Source organism: Mus musculus, chromosome 16, assembly GCF_000001635.26.
Source record: "Mus musculus strain C57BL/6J chromosome 16, GRCm38.p6 C57BL/6J".
Taxonomy (NCBI): domain Eukaryota; kingdom Metazoa; phylum Chordata; class Mammalia; order Rodentia; family Muridae; genus Mus; species Mus musculus.
In genome coordinates, this window is record NC_000082.6 from 5,074,434 (window position 1) to 5,099,806 (window position 25,373).

The window sequence follows — 25,373 nt, forward strand, 5'->3', positions numbered from 1 at the left end:
CTTCTGAATCCTTTCTGTGTTCCTTTCTTTGAACAGGGCCAAGAAGAAAGTAATAGCTCCCTCAAAAATCAAGATGAAGGTGAGTCAGCCTGTTTGGGCCATGTGCCAACTGTCCTGAAGCTATGCTCAGGAAATCTCCTGAGTGATTGTGGCACTCTTGAAGGAGGCAGCCATCTGAGCTGGGCCACATAATTCTAGCTGCAGTTTTCCCGACATTATTCAGCCAGCCCAGGTCTTGTGGTTGTGGGGCTCAAGAATCTGAAGCAGCCCCAAAAGCGTGCAGTGCAAGGCCACTGTAAATGTGAAAGGTCACTTGTGTGGTGGTCTTCTTAAGAAGTATACTCTTGCTGTGGAACTGTGAAGTTTGTAGCAGTAGCAGGGAGAAGTGGCTGTTAGTTACCTGGGAGAACCACAGGGAAGTACAATGGATGGAGCACAGGAATGTGATAACCGTCTCACACATCACAGAAATCTCTCAACAGAGACCTTTGGTACTTGCCAGAGGAATTCGATTAGCCCTGCTTAAAGAGATTGTGAGATCAGATGTTTATTCCTGAGTATCTGAAAAGTTCCTAAAATCTGTGAGAACATACTGTGTTAAGTACTGGGGATACAGGAGCAATGGGATAGATCCTATTCTGATCCCATTAGCATGGCTAGGAGACAGGTATTGTGAAAAGTTAGAGGAAAAGAAGTTAATTGAAAGGAATTCTCATCAGTGGTGGCACACGCCTTTCATCCCAGCACTTGGGGTCAAAGGCATGCAGGCTCTGTGAGTTCTAGGACAGCAAGGGCTACATAGAAAGGGGAGGAAAAAACAGAGCAAAACCCTACCAAAAGCAACTTGGAAAAGAAAAGGTTTATTTTGTCTTACAGCTTATAGTCCATCATCCAGGGAAGTTAGGGCAGAAACTCAAGCAGGGCAGGAGCCTGGAGCCAAGAACGATACAGAGGCCCATAGAGAAGTGCTGCTTGTTCCTTATGGCTTATTTAGCCTGTTTTTTCTTTTTTCTTTTTTAATTAATTAATTAATTAATTAATTAAATTTTACATCTTGACTGCAGTTTCCTCTCTTTCGTCTCCTCCCAGTCTCTCCGCCCCCCAATCCACTTTTCCTTTGTTTTTCTTCAGAAAAGGAGAGGCCTCCCATGGATATCAAGCAGCCCCGGCATATCAAGTTGCTGGAAGACTAGGCATATCCTCTCTATTGAGGCAGCCAAGTAGGAGGAAAGGGTCTCAAAGGCAGGCAACAGAGTCAGAGACAGCTCCTGCTCCCACTGTGAGGAGACCCATGTGAAGACCAAGCTATACAGTTGTAAGATATATGCAAAGGGCCTAGGTCAGTCCTATACAGGCTTTCTGGTTGGCAGTTTAATCTTTGTGAGCTTGTGTGGACTCAGGTTAGTTGATTCTATGGGTTTTCTTATGGTGTCCTTCACCCCTCTGGCTCCTACTTCCCTTCTGCAGGATTCCTCAAGCTCTGCCTAATGTTTGGCTGTGGATCTCTGTATCTTTTTGCATCAGTTGCTGGGCAAAGCCTCTGATGATGATTATGCTAGGCTCCTATTTGCAAGTATAACAATATCTTTAGCTTGGGCTCCCTTTTATGGCATGGGACTCAAGCTCAACCTGTGGTTGGTTGGCTACACCTTCAATTTCTGCTCTATCTTACCCCAGCACATCTTGTAGGCAGGACAGATTGTAAGTTGAAGGTTTTGTGGCTAGATTGATGCCCCAGTCCCTCCATTGGAAGTCTTACCTGGTTACAGGAGATGGCCAGTTTATCAGCCTGCTTTCTTATGGCATTCAAGACCACCAGTCCAGGAGTGGCACTGCTCATAGTGAACTGGGCCTTTCTACGTCAACCATTAATCAAGAAAATGTGGGCTAGAGAGATGGCTCAGTGGTTAAGAGCTCTGGCTGCTCTTTCAAAGGTTCCGAGTTCAGTTCCCAGCAACTACATGGTAGCTCATAACCATCTGTAATGAGATCTAATGCTCCCTTCTGGTGTGTCTGAAGACACCTATAGTGTACTCATACATAAAATAAATAAAATAATTCAAAGAAAGAAAACCAACCTCCCCACCACCCCCCCCAAAAAAATCAAGAAAATGCACCACAGGCCAATCCCAGTTAAGATTATTTCTTCCAAATTGGGCTTGTATTAGGCAGTTGATATACAACTAGCAGGTACAGTGAGTAAACCTTGTAGTATTTCAGAAACTGAAAGAAGAAAAGTTTTGCTGTGGGCATGTGCTAGCCTAAAACCAGTCTCCACCAGCTAGATACATATGACCAGATAATACTATAAGTCAAAGCACACATGGTACCTACACTCATCCATCACTTGTCTTGTAATTACCCAGTAAGCTTGAATTCACATGTTGACATCCTCATAACAGGCCACTATTGGCATCTTTGAGTCCATCTAACTATGAGCATTTCCATTTTCCTTCAGGAATCATCTGTTAAGCTTGACAAAAAAGTTTCTGTTCCATCAGGACAGCATGGTGGTCCCACTACTTTGCTCTCAGAACATCAGGGCGGAGGCCTGAACACTGGGGCAAACAGCAGGGAGCATCCATCCCAGGCAACTTGTGGCCTCACTGACTCTGTTTCTGTCACCCTGGAGGACTCCCTGGATGAAGACCTCGTCAGGAATCCAGCCTCCTCTGTTGATGCTGTGTCTAAGGAGCTGGCTACGTTGAACAGCAGAGCAGCCAACAGTTCCGAATTCACACTGCCTACACCCTCCAAAGCACCAACAGAAAAAGTTGGTGGTGTTTTGTGTACAGAAGAGAAACGGAACTTTGCAAAGCCCAGCTCTTCTGCACCACCCCCCACAAATGCTCTGCAATCACCTCTCAATTTTCTGGCTGAGCAGGCTCTAGCACTGGGGCAGTCCTCTCAGGAGAAAAAGCCAGAGGGTTCTGGCTTCAAAGAGCTATCCTGTCAGGGTCCCCTTAGCAAGGGTGTGCCTGAATTACACCCGTCCAAAGCAAAGCACCACAATTTGCCACGGACGTCTCATGGACCCCAGGCAGCAGCTCCTGTGCCTGGACCCCAAGTCAAAGTCTTTCATGCAGGCACTCAACAGCAGAAAAGCTTCACACCCCCATCCCCATTTGTCAACAAGCTGCAAGGCCCAAAGGCCACCTCTCCACAGTGTCATCGGTCCCTTCTGCAGCTGGTAAAGACAGCAGCCAAAGGCCAGGCATTCCATGCCACTATGCCAGCCTCCTCTGGAAGTTCACCAGCCTCCAGCAGCAGTGCCCATAAGACGACAGCCTCAAACTCTACCACCATCAGCCATCCAGCCAAGCTGCACCCCACCAGCTCTGTGGGGCCGTCTTATAAGAATAACCCCTTCGCTGGCTCAGTCTCTAAACATGGGGCTTCTTCTAGCAGCCCATCGCCCGGAGGAGGAGCCCAAGTGCAGAGCTCTGTTTCTGGGGCCTCGCTCCCGGGGGTGCAGTCTCCCTCAGCAGGACAGTCTGCTAGCCGAGCTGCCCCAAGTTCTGCTGTGAAAAAAACACCTGTTACTCAGAAGCTGACCCTTGTAGCTCCACCTGGAGGTCCAAATGGAGATTCTGGTGGTGGGACCCAGGGAGTGGCAAAATTACTGACTTCCTCCCTGAAGCCTGCTGCAGTTAGTAGTGTGACATCGTCTACCTCCTTGCCAGTGAGTATTCCAACCTTGCAACCTTCCCTAGCTTCAAGGTTTTGGGAATAAGGCTGGTTGTCTTTCACAGGTCTGTAAAAGTGGTCTGAAAGAGAAAGTCAGATGATGACAGTTAAGTGAGATTAGATACTGGGGGGAGTACTGGGTTTTCTGTTTAGTCTCACTTTAGCTGGTGGATGGAGGACTGGTATAGCCTCAATGTCTTAGAGAAACTGGGAGGGAGGGAAAAAGAGAGGGAACATCTTTTCCTAGAACCTGACTTTGCACTGTGACTCAAAGATGGACATACCTTCAGCCATTAGGTAGCAGTTAGAATGTGTTTATACCTCAGTACAAAGTGGCAGTACCTATTGGTTGCAATTCTTTGATTAGCTTGAAGGGACTCTGTAGGATATGGTGACTTGACAGAGCCTAGCAGGGAAGGTGTAGGGTGTGTGTGTATGTAAAATTAGAAGTTTGGCCAAGGGTAGTGTTGCACATCTATAATCCCATAGATAGAAGCAAAATCAGGAGTTAAAAGCAAGACTTGGCTACATATCTACAAACTGAGACCAGCCAGGATACATGAGGCCCTGTCTTAAATTGAAAAGAGGTCTAGAAAGATAGCTCAGCAGGTAAAAGGAAAAAAAGCACATAGACCAGGACACCAGGCTATGGTGGCAGTCACATCTTTACTCCCAGCACTTGGGAGCCAGGCAGAGGCAGGTGGATCCCTGAGTTCCAGGACAACCAGAGTCTCACAGAGAAACCTTGTATGGGGGTGGGGGTGGGGGTGGGGGTGGGGTGACATTACCTCTCTTGAAGAGTGCCTGAGTTTGGTACCCACCACCCACATCAGGTAGCTCACAAGTGCCTGTAACTCCAGTCTGCAGGAGCTCTGAAGCCTCTGGTCTCCTTTGGCACACATAAACACACACATAAATGTAAATGTAAATATAAATATAAATATATATACACACACATATATATGCATAAATGTAAATATAAATATAAATATATATACACACACATATATATGCATATATATCCCTATACATGCACATAATTAAAAATAATTGAAAAGTGAAAAGGAAAGCTTGAACACAGGTTGGGAACTTGGAAGCTTTTTCTTTTCCTGTATATTTAGAGAATTGTAGACAGGTTGTTCTAGCAAGGTCTTGATTCTTTCTCCCTACCACTACATATAGTGACTATGCACACTAGTTTCCAGGGAAAAAATGGTATATACACACATGTGTTTGTTTGAGTAGTGACACATGAGTGTTATGGTGTATGTGTTGTGTTCAGTCTTTACCTTCTGTCTTGTTTGAGACAGGGTCTCATTGTTCACTGCTGCATACACCAGGCTAACTGGCCCTTAAGCTTACAGGCCTTCTCATCTTATAGGTGTATCTTATAGGTGTACTGGTTATAGGCTCATGCTAACATACTCAGTTTTATATGGATTTTGAGGATTCAAACTCAGGCCTCAGGGCTCAGGCTCTATCAGTGGTAGAGCACCTATCTAGCATACACAAGGCACTACACTACTGCTAGAACAAAAAAGGAAAATGGGGCCGGGCGGTGGTGGTGCACGTCTTTAATCCCAGCACTCGGGAGGCAGAGGCAGGCGGATTTCTGAGTTCGAGGCCAGCCTGGTCTACAGTGAGTTCCAGGACAGCCACAGCTATACAGAGAAACCCTGTCTCGAATAAACCAAAAAAAAGGAAAATGGGAAATCATTGATTGACAGTATCATTGATTGATAGCCTTGACAGTATATCATCATGACTGGTGATACAGATCAGTTATTACAATGTGTGACTAGCTTGTATGAAGCCATGATTTGATCCCCAGCACCATACAAATTGGGCGATGGTGCATACTTGTAACTCCAGCACTGGGAGATAAAGTGAGCCAGTTCCGATGTTCAGGGTCATCCTCAGCTACATAATAGGTCAGTGTGGGCCTATTATGACACCTGTCTCAAAAATAGAAAAAACACTTTGAGCCCTTCAATTGAAGTTTGCAGCCATGGTGAGGATCTCTGTCAGGTAGGGTTCTCACACTTCTTGTGACAATCCGTGGCCTTCCTGAGATGTGTACACCCTGTCAAAGTGAAACAAGGGCCTATAGTAGATAACCTGCAATTCAGCCCAGTGTCCTGGGTACAACCATGCCCCGCTGAACAGGACTTCCTGGGCTCATGAATACTTAACTAGCTGGTCTTATTGAAAGTATGATCTTGTGCAGTCAGATTTCACTAGCCACATTCCACTGTAGTGCTACAATGAAGCTTTCTAATTAACTTTAAAAATCCAATGATGGGCAGAAGTGTTCACTTCCGTGTGAATGTGAATATGTGGGGAATTAGTTTTGAATATTACTTAGGGACACCTCATTCTGGTTGGACTATAAAAGTCTTTTTATTCAGTGTACAAATTAAGTTTTGAAATTTGGAAGGTAAATCTAACCTCATCACCTTTATATATAATCTTATATTTATTATATATTATACTTGTATATATATAAATATAATACATTTATATAATCAGGTAGATCTTTTAAGATGAGAATATATATTATTATATTTATATATTTATTGTATATCATCCATTTAAACATACACAGTTACATAAATATAATCTATATATGCATAAGGTTATATGACTCTAGGCACTTAGTTCATTGCCTGTGGGAGGATGTCACTGTCTGATGAGAGAGGCTTGCCTATTGCCATCATCTCATCATCTTATATCATTTTCAGTTGTTTCTTTTTCTTTTTTCTTTTTTTTTGTTGTTGTTGTTTGTTTGTTTCTTGGGATTTTTTTTTTTTTTTTTTTTTTTTTTTTTTGGAGACAGCATTTCTTCTGTGTAGCCCTGGTACTCTCTTCATAGACTGGACTTTGAACTCACAGAAATCCACCTGCCTCTGCCTCCTGAGTGCTGGGATTAAAGGCATGTGCCACCACTGCTGGGCTTTAGTTGGATCTTTTTAAATGAGAAACTTGCCACACTGTTTATATTTATGGAAGCTTTGGTTTTATCTAGAATTAAAATTTATCACGGAGATAACTTTTTTATTTATTTTATGTGTATAAGTGTTTTGTCTGCATGTGTATTGTATATGAACCATGTGCATACCTGGTACCCACAGAGGCCAGAAAAGGGTGTTGGAACCCTTGGGAATGTAGCTAAAATTACCTCTGTACCCTGGAATCCCCTAGATGCTGGCTCATAGAGACTTCCTAATTCCTCCTTTGGGTGCTAAGTAGTAGGTTCTTTCACAGGGTAGGTTCTGACTGTGTGTGTTTCCTCCCCAGAAAGGAACTGGCGGGGCAGTGCTGCTGTCCAACACCTCTTCCTTAAGCCTGCTGTCTTCATCCTATAAGTCCAACAACCCCAAGCTTCCAGGGGCTATGAACTCAAACTCACTGGGAATCATAACCCAATTTCCACTTCATGTACTCTCCTTCAATGCAGACTCCTCTGCCAAAGCAGGAGTCTCTAAGGATGCCATTGTCACAGGTCCAGCCCCTGGGACCTTCCACCATGGCCTCAGCCACAGTAAGTTCTTGTCTCCTGCCTCTGTTCCTATGTTGTGTGCCATGTTGGGTCCTGTATGTGTTTGGTGTAACCATGGGAACATCCCCCACCTCTGGAAGCTGCATAGTACCCGGGATAGCTGTTTTGTTCCAGACTGGTCTGCAGGTTGCCTGGGGCTCTAGATCTCCCAAACTGCTTTTCTGTTCTGTCTTCAATGTGTGTGTTTTGTTCTCTCCCCTCCTGTTTCTCTCAGGTCTTCTGGCTGGTTTGCACTCCAGCCCACCCCACACAGCGCCTCTCCCACATGCTGCTGTGTCTACCCATGTCCCACAGAGCCTGCCAGGTAAATGCCAGGTGGGCAGCGTGCTGTGCACTCTGTGCGCCACACTCCTCCACCCGTAGGTGCTTTGCTGCTGGCGCTATTAGCCATCTCTGCCTTATCATCTCTGTTTTGTATTTTGCTTTGTATTTTGAGGCTATGGCTTTTTGGGTTCCAGAATAATACAGGCCTATACTACCAGAGACTTTCCCTGGTTTCTTATTGGACTGGTCATTGGGTCAGACTTAGCCTGTGTGACGCTATATGATGGAGCATGAGCATGAAACAGGTGTTCCAACCCTAATGCATTTAAAGAGAAGAAAGGTAATGGTGTTACTTGTCCAGAGGTTAACCAAGCACTTTAGAGCCTTTATGGTGCAATGCTACATAACCTCCAGGCATTGTCAGATGGTAGAGACTCTTTGAAAGAGTGTAAGTATCCATAGGACAGTGAGAGGCCATAGTACATGATTGTGAAGGAAAGGCCTCGATCTCTGAAGCTGGCACAGCTCTGAAACAGAAGCAGCTTTTAGGCCTCCCTGGTGTAAGCTCCCTTGAAACAGATTGGGAAGCACACCTGCAATGAGGCCAGGGCCTCCTGACAGAATGGGGCTTTTGGAAGTAGGCAGTTCTAAGAGCCCTGAGTACATTGTGAGCTCAAGAGCATGAGAATAGTTATAGATACTTCATGAAATTTTGGCTTAAAGAACCCTATGAGAGCCAGGCATGGTGGCACACGCCTTTAATCCCAGCACTTGGGAGGCAGAAGCAGGTGGATTTCTGAGTTCGAGGCCAGCCTGGTCTACAAAGTGAGTTTGTAGCCAGGACTACACAGAGAGAAACCTTGTCTTGAAAAACCAAAAAAAAAAAAAAAAAAAAAAAAAAAAAAGAACTCTGTGAGAACCTGATTTTGACCTAGTATTGTTAGTACTTTAGACCTGTTTCAACCAGGTCCCTGGGCTATCAGGAGAGAAAGGCTGAATTTAGGGCAGGAGTCAGATGCAGACTCTAGGGATGAATCCGTGACCTGCTCATGGACAGTGTGGGTCCATAGCTCATTGTCTGCTTTAGGATCTGTCTGTGAGCTCCTTGCATTCATGTCCTAAAGCTGGGAACTCTGTAGTGAGTGGATGTCAGAGGCCTTGTTAGGATGAGGGTGAGTTTGCATTTCTCAGAGGGAAACCTTTGGACCTTTGAAGAGCAAAGCAAGTAGCAGTAGTCAATTCTTTGAAGAAGCAGTCACACCTGAGGACTTCCTCTGCATGGGTGGGTGGCTACCATTTGAGTGAAGTGCAATGTGGGTGTCTCCCAGCTATGGAGAGCCTGTGTGCTGTGAAAAATGAGATGGTGCCACCTCTACCTGCTTTGAAAATGACCTTTTTTGAGAGAAACAAAGTAATTGAAGAGAGACTGGAAACAGTTTCTGCATCTGTAGAATTTTCAGCAACAAAGGGCAGAGGGACACTGATAGAAAGGAAAAGAAAAAAACATTTCTTGGACCATTTTTATGTTTCCCTCCCCTGGTCTTCCAAAGCTATCAGAAGAGTTACGGATGTCGCTCAGTGGTTGAGCACTTGCCTAGCATATATAAAGCCCTGTCTCATTACCAGTACCTCAAGGAGAAAGAGAAAAACTATGGGGCAGTCAGAAGAGCATCCATGCAAAATGGGCTAGCAGACTGAACTTCATTTTGAGCTGTGCTACAGTGTGGGGCTCTGTAGGGCTGTCAGGGAGTACTCTATCTAGCAGTGAGCTGAGGCTTGCTTCCGTTCTGCTTTCCCTTCCATGTGGATTTGATGCTTACCTTTGTCTTTGTACCTCTGATACCTGAGTACATTTTGATGGCAAGAGAATGAACATTGTCTGGATTCTGTGTGGTCGTCATGTTGCAGAGTGCCTGTTCTGTAAACGGGCTCAATGGCCTCCTGCCTGAGAAGTGCTGGTGCTCATGCATGACACAGGATGCTGCAAGTAGCAATGCACACAGCTGCTGTCGGGGGACATTGCTGCTTCTGTTTCCTGTGAAGTTTGTTTATGCTGTCTAAAAGGAATTGGAGCACTTAAAGAATGATCTGATTTCACTTATTCTTTTCCAGATGCTTCACAGCTTCATGGTAAAGGGCCTGTTGTACCGAGGAAATTGTGACCACTTTGGAGGATGGAACTGAATGACATAGGTCTAGGAGGAAGCCCAACATGTATGTCTCTGATAACAGACATTTGCTGTGCTCTTCATGCCCACTGCTTTTCTTCTGGAGCAGGCGTGAGTTTGAAATGGAGCACTTCTTAGCACTTCAGATGGGCCTCCAACCAAGGCAGCTTCTGCTGCTCACAAAGCGCTTACTGACCTGGTGCTCTAGGCCTCATGGCTTTGTCGCTGGACGACATCAAGGGGCAGCTCTGTGCTGGGAAGTGTACCTAGACTGTGTTGGGAAGTATAGTGTACATGTGTACCTGTGGCAGATCTGTTGGCCACTGGGTTCTAGATCTGCCTAACTCCTGGCATTTGGTGTGTCTCGGAGTTCCCTACTGGTCAGGGTCTCCTGGCCACAGTAGAATCCCTGGATGGTTGTGATTCCGTCCCATCCTCAGGCTGTGTACTCAAGAGGACAATACCCAGGCCAGAGCCGCATGTGGGGGACCTTGCAAAATACTAAGAACACATAATGTGTGCTCCTTGTAGGGGCCAGTTTCTCCTCAGAACATGACAATGAAGCTCTTATAGAGAAAAAGATCTTTATAGATTCAACAATCGTGGTAGGATTTTTAAAGACACCTATCTTGGGCTGTTTTCGTCATTACCATTGAATGCGTTGGATAGAATGGGACTGCTCTTCACACATCACATTATAGGAAGACTTAATTCCAGTGCCTTTTGGTGGAGCAGACTTTGACAACTCACACCTATCCATTCAGCCCACTGAATGGATCTGAGATGAAGATCTTTTTTTAAAGCTAGTCTGTATTTAAGACAGTTTTATTTAATTGGGTTTTTTAATGACTGCACACCATAACCTGTGCCGTCTTGACTTGAAAGTCATCTGAGCCCCCAAGCCCCCCCAAATCCCAGGTTCCCAGCTCTGATTTGTTTTTGTAGAGTTGATGCAGGTGGACTACAGTGGAGCCCCTCAGCCCTCTGTGTCTGAGAGCCCAGGGGTTCTAAGCTACAGGTAGACATTCCACTTTGTCTTACTCTTAGAAATCTCTCTCTGGCAGAGCTGTAGGACAGTTCTCTCTGAAGCATCTGCCACAGAGAACAGGTCTGGGGTGCTGGTGTCCTCTGCACAGCGAGCTTCTGTGTAGACTTAGGAGGGATGTCCAGAGGGTCTGGAGAGTAGACAGAGGACAGAGATAGTTGACTACAGAGCTTCCATCATCAGGCTGTCACACTTACCCAGTGGCTATTTCATATGGACTCGGAGGGCTGTTTCCTATCCTATAAATCTGCCTCGCAGTGGGTTTGGCTGACTGCCTAGCCAGACCACATTTGGGGAGGTGATCAGCACTCTCGGTATGCACCCTAGGGTGGGTCAAGTGTGCTTTTGGTTCCTGCCTCAAGGGTATGGAGCTCAGTAGCCCTCTATTCCTGTGGAGGTGGCCACCTTTCCACCTTACTGGGAGCAGGACCTTTGTCAGCTCTTTGGTCTGGCCTTTGCTCTGACTCCTTTTGTATGGAAGAACCAATTGTTTTCACATTGGCCATGTGGACTCCTTATCCTTTTATTACATATATTTTTTTGCAACTTGGATTTCCAGTTTGTTTACAGAATAGTCTTAGGTAGTAGCAAAAAGAGCCAAAGAAGAGATTTGTATAGCTGAGCTCTAAGCCAAGCTGAGGCCGCCAGCAAAGCTGAGCAGTGGGAACTCTCCAGGCTCCTCTGCCCGTCAGACAGCGGGCCCTAGCACCCCACCCCTTTGGTGCTCCCTCCTCCCCATGTGCCACTGCTTGTGCAGCTAGAGCAGGATGCCCTCATCTTTAGGAATCTAGTGATGCCTCTTGCCTCAGGGAAATGTTTCTTTGATGGGGAGTTTATGAGATTTCTTTTCCTTGTTTATGCTTTATTTGTGGTAATGAACGAGTGAATGACTTTAACAGCCATGGCCAGGGAGACCTATGGCCCGGCTTCAGCAGAGGGTGGAGGTAGAGCAAGCTCAGTGGGATGCAAGGGTTTCTTTGGTGGGTGCAAGGTTCTGAGACTTAACCAGGCGTGGCCGTTTCTTAGGTGTGAGAGGGGCTTTTGTGCCGCAACTATGTTGGTGTTAGGGGGTGGTGTGGAAATTGTTAATCTTGTATAAAGCAACTCAATAAATTGTTTTGAGGTTTCCAAGATGTCTTTCCTCATTTTTTCATTACTATTTTATTTGCAATATTTTATTTATTTTATTATTCTTCAGTACATAGGAGCCCTGGTGTTCATGGAATGCCCGCCCATTGTGGCTGAGAGCCAAGGTTCAGGCTCATATGTAAAGGAGTCATACTTGCTGTGAGTTAGAGTCAAGCCACCAGATTTTTATTTTCATGCCATAAAGTTCCCTATCACTTCCCATTTTCTTACATAATACATGAAATACAGAGAAGCAGAAATTTGTTTGGTGAACAATCAACTTTTGTATATCTAAATGCCAATGCGATAATGATGAAGACTTCTAAGGCACTGAAAGTAAGGCTAGCACACCATCCATTACTAAGATCTTTTCAGAACTAGCAAACTGTTGTTGGTGCCTGTCTTTCTGGCACATCCTGGCTAGTTATTCTAGCACCAAGAGCCAGGCATTGTGGATTCTGGACACATGTTCTAGTGTAGAGCCCTGTTCAATGAGAAAAGTCACTACTGAGCAGGCACTGTTGATAGTTTGATCCCAGTCAGAAAAATGGAATGGCAAGAAGGAAGGTCAGCAGCCCCAGTGGACCAGTCTTGTTGAGTTGAAAGAGGCAGAAAGGTTATTAAGTCATCAGAGGTGGGAGCAGGTCACTCACTCAGACTGGATGAGGCTGAGCTGAGAGATGCTACCCAGCTAGTGTCTGCTGGTATTACAGTAGCTGCACTGTAAGCAGCCTGATACAATGTGGATAAAACACTTAGCTCAGAAGTCTATATGAAGGCTCGGGAGCAGAAGACACCCAGGAAGTTGCTGAGAATGAGTTAACCATCTCCATCTTTAAGATAATCCAGCTCCAAGAAAAGCCAGGAAGAAGGGCTGGGCCTACTTCTGCCCAGACACCAAGACTGCCAGCTCCTGAATGGACATATCCTTGTTGACATAGCGGTCATATTGAGCAGCGGTTAGCCTGCCACTCTGAAGAGCGTCCTCAATGGAGAACTTCTTGCCTGACTTCCTGTCATGAATTACTGATGACTCCCCATTAGGACCTTTCACTGATATCTCCTCCCAGTCGCACTCCTGGCTTCTGAGCTTCACAAACATTTTCCAGTCGATAAGCCCAGCCCGGTGAGCCTCCTCTGGGGACAGCTCACGACCTGTGTCAGGGTCTATGACCACTATGGAGCGCCTCAGGTGGTTCTCCCTCTGCTCTCTCTTGACAGCCACAGAGCCCAGGCGCCTCTGTAGTTCATCGATCTCCAGATCCTTGTCCTTGGACATCTTCTTGAGGTCATCCAGTTCCTTCTCTAGGGACCACAGCCTAGAGTTTAGGTGGGTCCCAGAGTCTATCGTGGTTATGTTCTTCAGATCTCGAGTTTCTGTTGCTGCCATCTCAATCTCTGATTGGAGTCTCCGGGTCTCTAGCTGCAGGTTTTGCCGCTCTAGCTGTAGCTTGTGGTTTTCTTCTCTCAGGAAGTCCAGTTCCTTGGATGACTTGGAATTATAGAATTCTAGCTCAGATAACTTGGCTTCTAGCCGGGTCACCTCTGAATCCAGCTCCCTCTTGCTCTGGCTCTCCTCTTCCAGGCTCTTCTTGAGGCGCTGGATCTCTTGCTCAGTGTCACCTTTTTCTACCTGGACACTCTCAGAGAAGACCACCTTTTCTTTGATCTCTGCCTTCTCCAGGGCAGCCAACTTTCTACGCAGCGGCTCAAGCTCACCCTCCAGTAGCTGCCTCCGGTGCCGCTCTTCCTCCAGCTGGGCTCGGAGCAGGGCATGCTCCCTGGTCTGCTGTGGGTCCTGCTGCAGCACCACCTTTTGTGTGTGGGTCACCTTCTCACCAGTCTTGGCCTCCTCCTGCTCCAATGCAGCCAGCCGCTGTTGCAGCCTCTGTACCTCCAGCTCGGCTGCCCTACGTGCCTGCCTCTCCCGCTCCAGCTCCTCCAACTGCCTCTCCAGCTCTGCTCGGCGATGCTGTAACCGCCGTAGCTCCACATGCAGTTTATCAATCTGCCGCAGCTCAGCATCAATGCTGTTTGTGAAGGCAGTCACCTCAGCTCGCAAATCTGGCTCATCTTCATACTGTACTACCTCCTGGCGTACAACCCTTTCCTTCCCCTGTGCCAGCTCTTCCTCCTTGCGTTTGATCTTCTCTTCCTGGGATGCCCGCTCCCCTTCCAGGTCCACCTGTTTCTTCTGTTCTTCTGACAGCTGTATACGCAGAGACTCTACCTCCTTCTTGGTTTGGGGGTCTTCCTGGAACTGCAGGATCTCCTGGACTACCTCTCTAGTCTGCACCTGTGGCTTGGTGTCCTTAAGGGCCTGGATCTCCTGCTTCAGCTGGTAAATCTCTAGGTCACACCTTTCTATTAACCTGGTCTTGTCCATGATCTCCTCCCTGAGCCTCTGGAGTTCCTGCTCTGTCTCTGGGTCAGTTGTATATTTAATGACCTCTTTGGTCACCTCTTTGACTTCTACCTGTGGTCCACGGTTCCGTAGGGCCTCCAGCTCACTCTGGTAGCTCTTCAGCTGCTCCTCAGCACCCCTGAATTTGCGCTCCTGCTCCACCAGCTCCAGGCGGAGGTTGGCCACTTCACTCTCTGCCTTGGGATCTGGCCGCACGATCTCTCGGACCTTCTCCTGTACCACCACCTTAGCATTTTCCTCTTCCAGGGCCCATATCTTTCTGAGAAGTTCTGTCTTCTCCCGCTGGCCAGAGCGTGCCTTGGCAGCCTCGTCCTCATACTGGCGGGTGAGGTCATTGACTTCTCTCTCCACAGCTGCATCTTTCTCTACCTTGAGCACCTCTTTGACAGTGATCTTGCCTTCTGCCATGGCTCGTTCTTTCTCCAGTCTCCTGAGCTTAGCCTGTAGGAAACTCAGCTCCTCCTCCTGCTTCTCCCTGAGTGTGCCCTCCCGCTGGTGCTCCTCCTGCAGCCTCCGGTATTCTGCCTCCAGTTGGGGGTCATTCTGTAGCTTTACCACCTCTCTCTCAGTGACCTTTTCCTGCACCCTGCTCTTCTCAGCAGCCAGGGCTGCTACACGCTGCTGTAAGAGTAGCACTTCAGCCTCTCGGGCGCCTTTCTGGCGCCGCAGTGCCTCCAGCTCCTCCCGAAGCTGCAAGACCTCATCCTCCTGGGCTCTGTCTGGCTCAATGCGCAAGACCTCCTTGACCACATACTCCTGTCCCCCATCCCTGGTCTCCTGCTCTAGAGCCTGCAGCCGGAGCTGCAGTGCTCCCAGCTCCTCCTGCAATAGCTGGTTCTTGTGCTGTTCCTCAGCCAGCGTCTGCTGCAGCTGCTGGAAGCTCTCCTCCAGGGCAGGGTCTGGCACCTTCTTCAGCACCTCCTTCCTCACCAATGACTCCTGAGGCCCCTGATCCTTCAGGGTCTGGATTTCCTCCTGGGCACTCTTGACCTCATTTTCCAGCTGTTGCCTTCGCTCTATCTCCTCCTCCAGTTCCTTCTTAATCTTCCATGTTTCCTCCATGCCAGAGCTTAGCTTTCCCCCTTGTAGGGTCTCATGGGTCACTCCTGCTTCTGGTTGCTGTGGCAGAAAAGACAACGAATGCATGGTTAAGAAACAAACAGATGAGGTGGAGCCCAGGCAACCCTAGTGAAGGTTGTGGTAGACTTGGGCACGGGAGGACCTGGGCAAGCACAGGCAGCTGGGGAGGCAGCCATAAGCTGCCATCATTCTGCCGAGTGGTCCAAGATGGAAAGTTGGAAACCAATTACTAGCAAAGATGATTTAATATTTAATATCATGTCCAGAAAAACTAAACAACTTCCAGAGTCAGACAGGTGATTTGAACTGTGAACCCTGTACCACAACATGGGGCGCACTAGTTGGTTTTGTTCTGGGTGGTCTGTACCCTGCCCTTTTGGCTATACCCTGAATGGGGCCTTGCTGCCAGGTATGAATCAAGCTCACTGCCACAGAGAGGAAACATCTTCAATTACTGGATTTCAGCTTCTAAGCCTGTCTTTAGAAAAATGTTATTTCCTACTTTACTTGATCAGACTGTGTTTGCAGCATATCTTGGGTCTAGACAATATAAACTCCTCATAAAGGCCTTCAGTGTTACCTGAACCTGACTTAGAAATTCATTAATTTGAAGCAAATAAAATGGTGAGAGAGAGAGAGAGAGAGAGAGAGAAAAGAGAGAGAGAGAGAGAGAGAAGATAGATACAGGTCTGATCACCCAGACCAGGATGGGCTGATCTTCTGGGGTCTCCCTCCACTAATGCTCTAGGGTTACTTTTTAAAGCTTTTAAAAATTGAATAAGGCAAAATGTTTTGTAGGCACAGAGGAGTCTGAAGTGACACCAGTTTCCCATCTCTGCCCTGTCCCTAGGGGATGTCTGTTGTCCTTGGAGACATTTTTTTTTTTTTTTTTTTAGGTATATGTTTTGGTGAAGCACCAGGTGATTGCTTTTTCTATGCAAACAGTTGTTGTTTTGCAGTTTCTGACTGGAGGGGCAGAGTACCATCTTGGCTCAGAAGGTGCCACAACATTGCTTAACAGCAGTATGTCTACCGTGTGGACAGGTTAAACCAGAGCATTTCTGAGGAGTGTCAGTTGCTTCTAGTTCCTTTCTATGTCAGATAATACTGTCATGAATTTCATCAAGTCCTAAAATAACTTTGGGGGCTGGGAGAATCCCCTGCAAGCATATGGACTTGAGCTGTGACGCCAGCACTGGTGGGAAATGCAGGGCTCTGGTGCTCTAGGGGAGCGACACCTGCAATCACAGCATCAAGGATGTGGACACTGGAAGCTTCCTGAGCCTTGCTGGCCAGCTAGTCTAGCCTACTTGGTAAACTCCGGGCCAATAGGAAACCTTGTCTTAAAAGGGGTAAATGCGTTCCTCCGGATGACTCTTTGGTTGTCATTGTCCTGCACATGCAAGCATGTCCATGTTCCTGCACTTAAGCAAATCCACATACAGAAACACAGACATGCCACTGAAAATAACTTTGAAGCTCGGTGGTTGTGGTGTATGCCTTTAATCCCAGCAGAGTGAGTTCCAGGACTGCCAGGACTACACAGAGAACCCTGTCTTGAAAAAAATGAAACAAAACAACACCTCCCCAAAAAACCCCATCCCACCCCACTCCCAAAAAACTCTGGGGGCTGGAGAGGTGGCTCAGCAGTTAAGACCACTTGTTGCTCTTAAAGGGCACCCAGGTTTAATGCCTAGCACCCAACATGGTAGCTCACAACCATCTGAAACTCCAGTTCTAAGGGATGCATTGTCTTTTTCTGATCTTGGGCACCAGGCACATGTGTGGTGCACATACATACATGCAGGCAAAACACTCATTAAACAGCAAACAAAAGCCTTTGATAAGTGCTCAGCAAACATCTTTTGAATTGGTATGGAAGTTAGCCCAAGCTAGTGAAGAAGGCTGGTTTAGCTTAGCATTAGCATTAATCCTTCTCAAAAGTGTCAGCAGAAGACACTCCCGTCATTCTCAGGCTGTGTCTCTAAGGCAGAGGAAACTGCTTTCCATCTTGTAGGACAATTAGAAGTAGTATTTCTAACTAAGATGGATTACCTGTCTCAAGAGATTCAGTGCAAACTCCAAATTCTGTAGCCTCTGTCTGTTGATGGCATTAACCTCTGTGAACTTGGCAGCAAGAGCAGCTTCCTACAGAGAAATTTTAGGACAGCAGTTAGAAGGCTAGGAGAACAACAGAACACTTGGACACAGTCTAGGAAGGGCCTGGCGTGTAGAGAAAGGGCTACCTCTTGCCCAGTGCTACCCGTAGCTCCAGCCTTTGGTGGAAATATAAGACTGAGCTGATGCAGGTTGATTCTTGGTCCATGACCACTGAGCAAGTCTTTCTAAGTATTCTTTTCACAGCTGTTGCAGGCTGTACTGCCCTCTACTACAGACTTGCACAGGGGAGCAAGGTGGGAGCCTCCCATGTATCTGGCATGGGACCAGAACCCCTACAAGCCTGCCTCTTAGGCATATTGATATCTCACTGCTCCAAAACAAGTTCTTTCTCTTGCAAGTGCTTCACCGAGGACCACATCTGGAGAGCCCCTGGCAGTCTTCACTTACAGCTCACCTCTTCCTTCACTTTGGCAGCAGGAGACTGCAGCCTGGCTCTCTTGTTCACATGGCTGTTCCGTCCATTCTCCAGGTCCAGCAAGGACCTTAGCTTCTCTGCTTCAAGTTCATAGTCCTGGGTAAAAGAAAGGAAGTACAGTAGTCAGCTAGGGGCAATAACAACAACAACAACAACAACAACAACAACAACAAAAAGTGACAGTGATTTATGCTCCCTCTAAGGACTCCAAGCTGCCAGAGCTGGTTTAGCAATCTTGTATAACTTCCTCACATCTGTACCTGAGCTGGCTAAGACAGTGATGCTAAGTTGCTACCTCACTGAGTGACATCCATACAAGAAAATGTGCCTGCAATTCCTAACTCGTGTAGAGACACAAACCAAGTTGACTCTTTGGGCCTTCCAAAAGGCCAAATGCTGTTTCCTTGGGGAACACTGCATCCTAAGCCTTTCTCCCTTTCTCCACCAGAGACCTTGGCATTTTCCATCAAAGTAGATGCTGGGTCATTTACACAGACATTCCTGCATAAGGCTTTGTTGGCTAGTTTTCCCGTTATAACTAGAGCTGTTATATAATTTTGCTTGGTGTACATCATTTTTCATTTTGTTTTGTTTTCCTTTAGGGTAACCCCCCCACACACACACAAAGAGTTGACTGTTCTAAGAATATAATTCCTGGGTGATATCAGGTATCTGGTGCTGTATTGTTTTGTCAAAGGGGTGGGGCCTACATAAGGCGACTGCCCATTTCCCCAGCAACCTACCTAGATTGCTCTGTAACATTTAATGCAAAAGGCCCTACTGTGTGCTCTGACAGGGTTCATGGCTCACCTTCACCGCTTGCTGGTACTGCTGGGAATCTGCATAGACCTTCTGCACCTCCTGTTCCCTGCTTGCTAGCTCATCAAGCAAGTTCTGTAAAACAGGAGATACTGGAAACCAAAGCTGAACCACACACACAGGCTCCTCAGAGGCTGAGTCCTTAGGACCTAAAGTCAACATGCTATAGCTGGAAGCATAGTGGGTGGCTTTCCTGTGTACATTTGTTCACCACAAAGGGCAGTGCCAAGGCCTGGAGCAAGGGCCGTGAAGATGGTTATTCGTGCCAGGAAACAGGTGTTTATTGTGAGCTCTGAAATGCCAGGCTCTGCTCTGGTAGAGCATGTAATCCTACAGCAAGCGTGTGAGCCAAGCCCGAGGAACTTGTTTGACTTGAGAAAACAAGTCCAGGGAGGGACAGCAAGTTGACTATCAGGAGCTGGCTTTCCCTGTGTTTCCCTCTGTCTGTCTGTCTGCCCGTCTCTGTGCACATACAAAGGCTAACAGTCTACATCATATATCTTTCTGCTACTGTTTTCCACTTAGTTTTTGAGACAGGATCTCTCACTGAACCCAGAAATCGATCAATTTGGCAATGCTTGCTAGCCAATGAATTTCATGGACCCTTTTGTCTTCCGTTCTTGCCCAATGCTAGAATTATGGACTTGCATAGCCATGCTTGACTTATTAGGGGGGTTCTAGTGATTACATTCAGGTCTTCATGTTTGCATAGCAAGCACTTTTCTGACAAATTCGCTTCCTTAGCCTCAGCCACTGGATTTCTGAGGTCCTTGTGGCATTGAGGAAGTGGGAACCCCAACTTTGATAATGGGATCTTTCCCACAGAGTTCCCAGTGTTTCGGTCATGAGCTAAGCCATATGAATATCTGTTGAGTCAGGGCCTGTGAAGGGCATTGTGGGGAAAGGGGTGAGCAAGACGTGGAGTGCTTGTGAGAGGATGCTGAAAGCGGTGGCCCCTTCCTTTGTCTTGCCCCATTGGCCTTGAGAACTTCTTCTTCTTCTTTTTCTAAAAATGAATGTGAGTACACCGTAGCTGTCTTCAGACACACCAGAGACGACATTGGATCTCATTACAGATGGTTGTGAGCCACCATGTCTGGAAGAGCAGTCAGTGCTCTTAACCACTGAGCCATCCCTCCAGCCAGGCCTTGAAGACTTCTGATGCTCCCAGACATACATTACAAAGTAGAAGCAGCCATCTTACCTTCTGGTTCTTGAGCTTGGTCTCCATCTGGCCGAGGCTGTCTGTCTCCTGGGGCTCATAACTGGGAGTCTTGGCCAAAAACTGGAGCACACGGTTGTAACCACTGCAGTATTCATCGTAGGCAGCCCTGGCACTCTGCAGGCTCTGGGCCCTGTGGGGACCAACCAGTCAGGTCTCTCTGTGTAGCAGGCAAGAACCTCACTGACCCCTCAGTTTTGGGAGGTCCTCTTTTGGTGTGTGTGTGTGTGTGTGTGTGTGTGTGTATGTGTGTGTGTGTGTGTGTGTGTGTGTGTGTGTGTGTGTGTGTGTGTGTGTGTATGTGTGTGTGTGTGTGTGTGTGTGTGTGTGTGTGTATGTGTGTGTGTGTGTGTGTGTGTGTGTGTGTATGTGTGTGTGTGTGTGTGTGTGTGTATGTGTGTGTGTGTGTGTGTGTATGTGTGTGTGTGTGTGTGTGTGTGTGTGTGTGTGTGTATGTGTGTGTGTGTGTGTGTGTGTGTGTGTGTGTGTATGTGTGTGGCGGGAAGGGTAAGTAGGTCAGATTGACTGGCCAGTAAGCCCCACAGAATCTACCTATTCCTGCCTCTCTTGCTCTAGAATTATAAATGTGTACCACCATGCCTACCGTCTACATGTGTGCTGGGGATCAGACTTGGGTCCTCATGCTTGTGTGACTGAAACTATCTTCCTAGCCACACTGAGTTTTGAAAGGCAGTGGAAAAGCCAAATGTAACTGGACTGGACAAGTTCCCAAATGGTCAAGAGAAAGAGAGTGGTTAAGCATGACAGGCAGAGGGGTGCACTGTATATCTCTTGAACAAAGAAAGGGCACATGGAGGGTGGGAAATCCTGTTTCCTCAGGAAGAAAATGTCAACATTGCTGGAGCAGGGCGGAAGCAGTACTTGCACAGTGTTAAATGCATACAGGGGGAAAGGGAAACTACCTTTAAACAACGATCCAAGCTTCCAAGGTAAGAAATGGAGAGAGATACACATTAAAGCCAGTGTAATCCACATAAAGGCCTTGAGGGAAAGGGGACACAGGGAGAAAGCTCTGGAACATGAAGCTGGTCTTTGAAATGATCATAAGCCTGTCAACCGCAGACAGACTTACTAGAAATGTGCACTCTAGCATACAAGCAGAAGTGGTGTGGGGGAGACAACTCAGGCAGAGCCTCAGAAGAAAGACAAGAAGAGCCTGCACATCCACCTGCCCATGGAGTGGGTGTGTGGGGAAATGGGTGGAGCTAGGCAGGTAGGGTGAGGCTGGGAGGTGCATTAGTGGGGAAAGCACTTGAGGTGTAAGCCTGGTCACCTGGGCTCAGCTCTCCAGACCCTATGTAAAAGCCAGACATAGGCGTCTCTAATTCCAGGGTTCCTATAGGGAGACGGGAAGAATTGGGGGAAGGCCAGGAAGCCTCCAGCCAGCTAGCCTGACTCAGCAATGGTGAACTGAGACCCTGTATAAAGGGTAGAAATCGAGAGCATTCAAAATGATCCTCTGATCTCCATACATTCCATAATGTATACACTGTCACACACATATGGACCATCTCTCTCTCTCTCTCTCTCTCTCTCTCTCTCTCTCTCTCTCACACACACACACACACACACACACACACACACACACACACACAGCTGATGGCTTACCTGAAGACAGGTCATCTGGTCATTGCACACATAGTTTCTTACTTTGTATGTGTCATTTTCATTTTTATTTATTTATTTTTTAAAAAGGGCACTTGGGCTAAGGAGATGGCTCGGCAGTTAAGGGCTAAATACTGTGCATGCATGAGGACTGGAGTCTGGATCCTTAGAACCCATGTTAATTCTGCATGGGCATTTGGCTAAACTGTAAGTTCAACCCTAACAGGTAGACATGGGAGCCCTGGCGTAAGTAAGCTGACCAGAGCGTCTAGCTATGTGAGCATGGGCTCGACTGAGAAATCCTACCTCAGTGAATAAGGTAGAGGAATGATCAAAGATGATTCCTGACACCAACTTAGAACCTCCACCTGAACAAGTATCCCCCCACAGGTACACACATGCATATGAACATGCACACACACACACACACACACACACACACACACACACACACACACACACACAGAGAGAGAGAGAGAGAGAGAGAGAGAGAGAAGATCCTTGGCCTAGTGTTTGAAGGCAGGCCGGCTAAGCCAGGCCCTCGCTCCAGCCCACCAGTCTGGCACCCCTCACCTCCGTTCCACCTGCTGGCTGAGGTTGTTGAAACGTTGGTTGAGCTTGTGCACCTCGGCCTCCTGCCGCTCCAGGTCAGGGCAGTGCTCTTGGAAGCGGCTGGCCAGTGAGCTGGAACACTGCTTGGCCACCTGTAGGTTCTGTTCCACCTCACCCAGGAGGGACTTGTGGGCCTGCAGCTCAGAAGCCATGGCCTGCCAGACAGGCAAAGAGACAGCAGTGTGGTGGCCAGGGCTCCTAAGAGCCTGGCAGTGTCCCTAGGGTACCGGGGCCTCCTGCTTTGAGGGGAGCTTCAGGCCTAAGAACAAAAAGGAGGTCTCGCCCTCCAGTTTTGCAAAGTTCCTTTTTTTTTTTTTTTTTTTTTTTCGTTTTTCAAGTCAGGGTTTCTCTGTGTATCCCTGGCTGTCCTGGAACTCACTCTATAGACCAGGCTGGCCTCGAACTCAGAAATCCTCCTGCCTCTGCCTCCCAAGTGCTGGGATTAAAGGTGTGCGCCATCACGCCCAGCACAACGCTCCTTTTCATTATAATAAACACAGCTCTGAAAAGTCTCATTTGGCAAACTGCTAAAGGGGTGGCATGTGTGCCTGCCATCCTCCAGCCTCGAGCCTCTCCCTGAGCCCGCTTTGCTCTAAGGCTGCTCATGAAAAGGAGACAAAGATTGCTATAGGCCATGATCAGAGTGCCTCAGTGCTCAGACATCCACACCTGTGTCCTAGACCACTGGTGACAGTGGCTGTGCACCTACCCAGGAGCTGTAGGCCCAGGCTGCTAGATGTGCTCATCAGGAGCTTCAGAAACCTATGTTTTCCGTACTCTCTGTTGCAAAAGAGTGACTTTAAGACCTCCCTGGCTGTATAGACCCTAGGAACAGCCAAGAAAGAGCCCACTGCCTTTGTTTCCAGAATGACCTGCCGGGAACTCCAAACCTTCAGGGCCCTCACATCCTCATCTGGGTATGGAGGCAGATGTCCTGAACCCAAAGAAAGGACCCCATGGCCCTCAGATCCTAAGTTTACCTCCAGCTCCTGCCTCTTGCTGTCCAACACATGACCACTTTCAGGCATTGTGTCGTCCTGAATCAGCCTGTTCTCGTATGAGGCCAGCAGCTCCCTGCCCCGCTGCAGACTGTTCTCCAGGCGGTTGGCCACGTCCACCCTAAGGACACAGGGCAACATTGTATGTGTAGGGGTCAGGTGGCCCCTTGACCCTACCATGACCACCCTCCGACTGTCTATCTGCCACTTACTTCTCCTGGGCTGCCTCTAGCAACCATACTAGTCGCTCATATTTCTGGTTGGTGTCTTCTACCCGGGTCTTCAGCAAGGGTGCGGTGCCGCTGGCCGGGAGGGCCTGCACAAAGGCTTCACACTCGGCTGTGCACTGCGTCTTCTCTGGCTCAATCTGTAGCAGCTCATTGGTAATGTTCTACAGAGATCAAGATTGCCCGGGTCAACCACAGCCCTACAGCTCTCTTCCGTCAAGGATGTGCCCTGGGACAGTGCGAACGGCTGAGAAGGCTCACCTCCCTGGGGTGTCCATCTGGAGCCCAATCACCAGTCTGGCAGTCTGTGGGTTGTGTGTGTGTGTATGTGCACAAACATGGGTGGGTATATGTATGAGAAACCAGAGGTCACCCTCAGTATTCCTTGGGAGCCATCTATTTTATTTTGAGTGGAAGGGAGAGGTGGAGTTGGTGGGAGTGTAAATGTGGAGGTCAGAGGTCAGTGTCAGTTCTCTCTAGATCACGGTCTTGTCTTCTAAGACAGGTCTCTCACTGAGAACAGTGCTTACCAATTAGCAAGTAGGCTTTATCCAAAGTCAGATTTATAGACCAGTGCAACCATGCTGGGTTTTAGTTTTTTTTTTTAAGCCTGGATGCTAGGGATCTGAACTCAGTCCTTATGGTTGTGTGTGAGCACTTTATAAACTGAGCCTCTCTTGAGCCCTGCCTTGTCTGTTTGATTTGCAGACAGCATCTCTTAGTAGGAACTGGGGCTTGTCAATTAGGCTGGCCAGCTGGCAAGCCTCACCGATCTCCTTGTGATCCTGTCTCCTCAGCAGTGGAAGTAATTATGGGGGTGTCCCGCCATGCGCAGCTTTTGATGTGAGTGCTGGGGACTGAGCTGAGGTCCTCCTTGCCTGTGCGCTATGTAAAGCAAGCACTCCACTGACCAAGCTCTCTTCTCCGTCCCAGGGTCTGTGTTTTTAATGAGGATCTGGTACAAGTGGACTGCTAAAGTCCGTAACTCAGACAACAGCAGGTTGCCCCTGGACACAGGATACTCTATATACCTTTCATGAAAGAGTTCATGAAATCTTGAGCAACCTGCCAGGTAGATACTGTGATATGCCCATCCTGTGACTCCACAGAACTTGGAGTCTTGTGATACTGTGGGCCTATGCCCCTGGACCTCTACCCCTCACTCCTGTGCCAGGCACCAGAGACCACTGGATTTTTCTGACTCTAATTTTCTCTAAAACAGGGATGGCAGGACCTACCACAGAGAGCTGTCAGGCAGAAGGATATGAGAGTAGGTAGTGGTCAATGGAGACGTGGGCCTCTTACCAGGTTCAGCAGCTCAAATGAGGACCAGCCCACGCCTGATCCAGGCAGTGGTGGCACACGCCTTTAATCCCAGCACTTGGGAGGCAGAGGTAGGCAGATCTCTGACTTAGAGACCAGCCTGGTTTACAGAGTGAGTTCCAGGACAGCCAGGGTCACAGAGAGAAACCCTGTCTCAGAAAAGAGGAGGAGGAGGAGAAATAAGAGGAAGAAGAGGAAGGGGAAGAGGAGAAAGAAGGAAGATAGGGAAGGAGGAGAGAGAGAGGAGAGAGGGAGAGGGGGGGGAGAGGGAGAGGGAGAGGGAGAGGGGGAGGGGGAGGGGGAGGGGGAGGGGGAGGGGGAGGGGGAGGGGGAGGGGGAGAGGGAGAGGGAGAGGGAGAGGGAGAGGGAGAGGGAGAGGGAGAGGGAGAGGGAGAGGGAGAGGGAGAGGGAGAGGGAGAGGGAGAGGGAGGAGACCCTGGCTTGTCACAGGCAGGGCAAGCAGAAGTGGGCTGGATCTGCCCTTCCACAGCCAATCCACCTCTTGCCCACAGCCTCACTCAGCAGATACTGCTAGGACTCTAGTTCCTGCTATCATTATTATGGCTGTTATACTAGGCTGAAAAGCCACTCAGA

General features: G+C 47.9%; 2 protein-coding genes and 1 pseudogene across 7 annotated transcripts in view; 2 read left to right on the forward strand and 1 right to left on the reverse strand.

The window, feature by feature from the left end:
• The window catches only part of Ubn1 (ubinuclein 1), a 36,233-nt gene extending 24,377 nt beyond the window's left edge, over positions 1-11,856 (forward strand). For 5 of the 6 annotated variants that reach the window (NM_026666.4, XM_006521817.4, XM_006521816.4 and 2 more), the window contains 5 exons: positions 37-79; positions 2,459-3,682; positions 6,985-7,228; positions 7,461-7,550; positions 9,623-11,856. In NM_026666.4, coding sequence (NP_080942.1) covers positions 37-79; positions 2,459-3,682; positions 6,985-7,228; positions 7,461-7,550; positions 9,623-9,672 — 1,651 coding nt within the window. In that variant the 3' untranslated portion in view covers positions 9,673-11,856. The remainder of the gene's footprint in view (positions 1-36; positions 80-2,458; positions 3,683-6,984; positions 7,229-7,460; positions 7,551-9,622) is intronic. The other variant, NM_001356320.2, reaches the window with a different exon arrangement.
• Position 11,857: 1 nt separating this feature from the next.
• Positions 11,858-25,373, reverse strand: part of Ppl (periplakin) — a 46,191-nt gene continuing 32,675 nt past the window's right edge. Inside the window, exons 15-22 of the mRNA NM_008909.2 lie at positions 23,442-23,620; positions 23,212-23,350; positions 22,193-22,386; positions 19,976-20,126; positions 18,763-18,846; positions 17,932-18,048; positions 17,412-17,504; positions 11,858-15,395 (exon numbers count right to left, since the gene is read on the reverse strand). Coding sequence (NP_032935.2) covers positions 12,732-15,395; positions 17,412-17,504; positions 17,932-18,048; positions 18,763-18,846; positions 19,976-20,126; positions 22,193-22,386; positions 23,212-23,350; positions 23,442-23,620 — 3,621 coding nt within the window. The 3' untranslated portion in view covers positions 11,858-12,731. The remainder of the gene's footprint in view (positions 15,396-17,411; positions 17,505-17,931; positions 18,049-18,762; positions 18,847-19,975; positions 20,127-22,192; positions 22,387-23,211; positions 23,351-23,441; positions 23,621-25,373) is intronic.
• Positions 15,393-16,913, forward strand: Gm52254 (annotated as a pseudogene).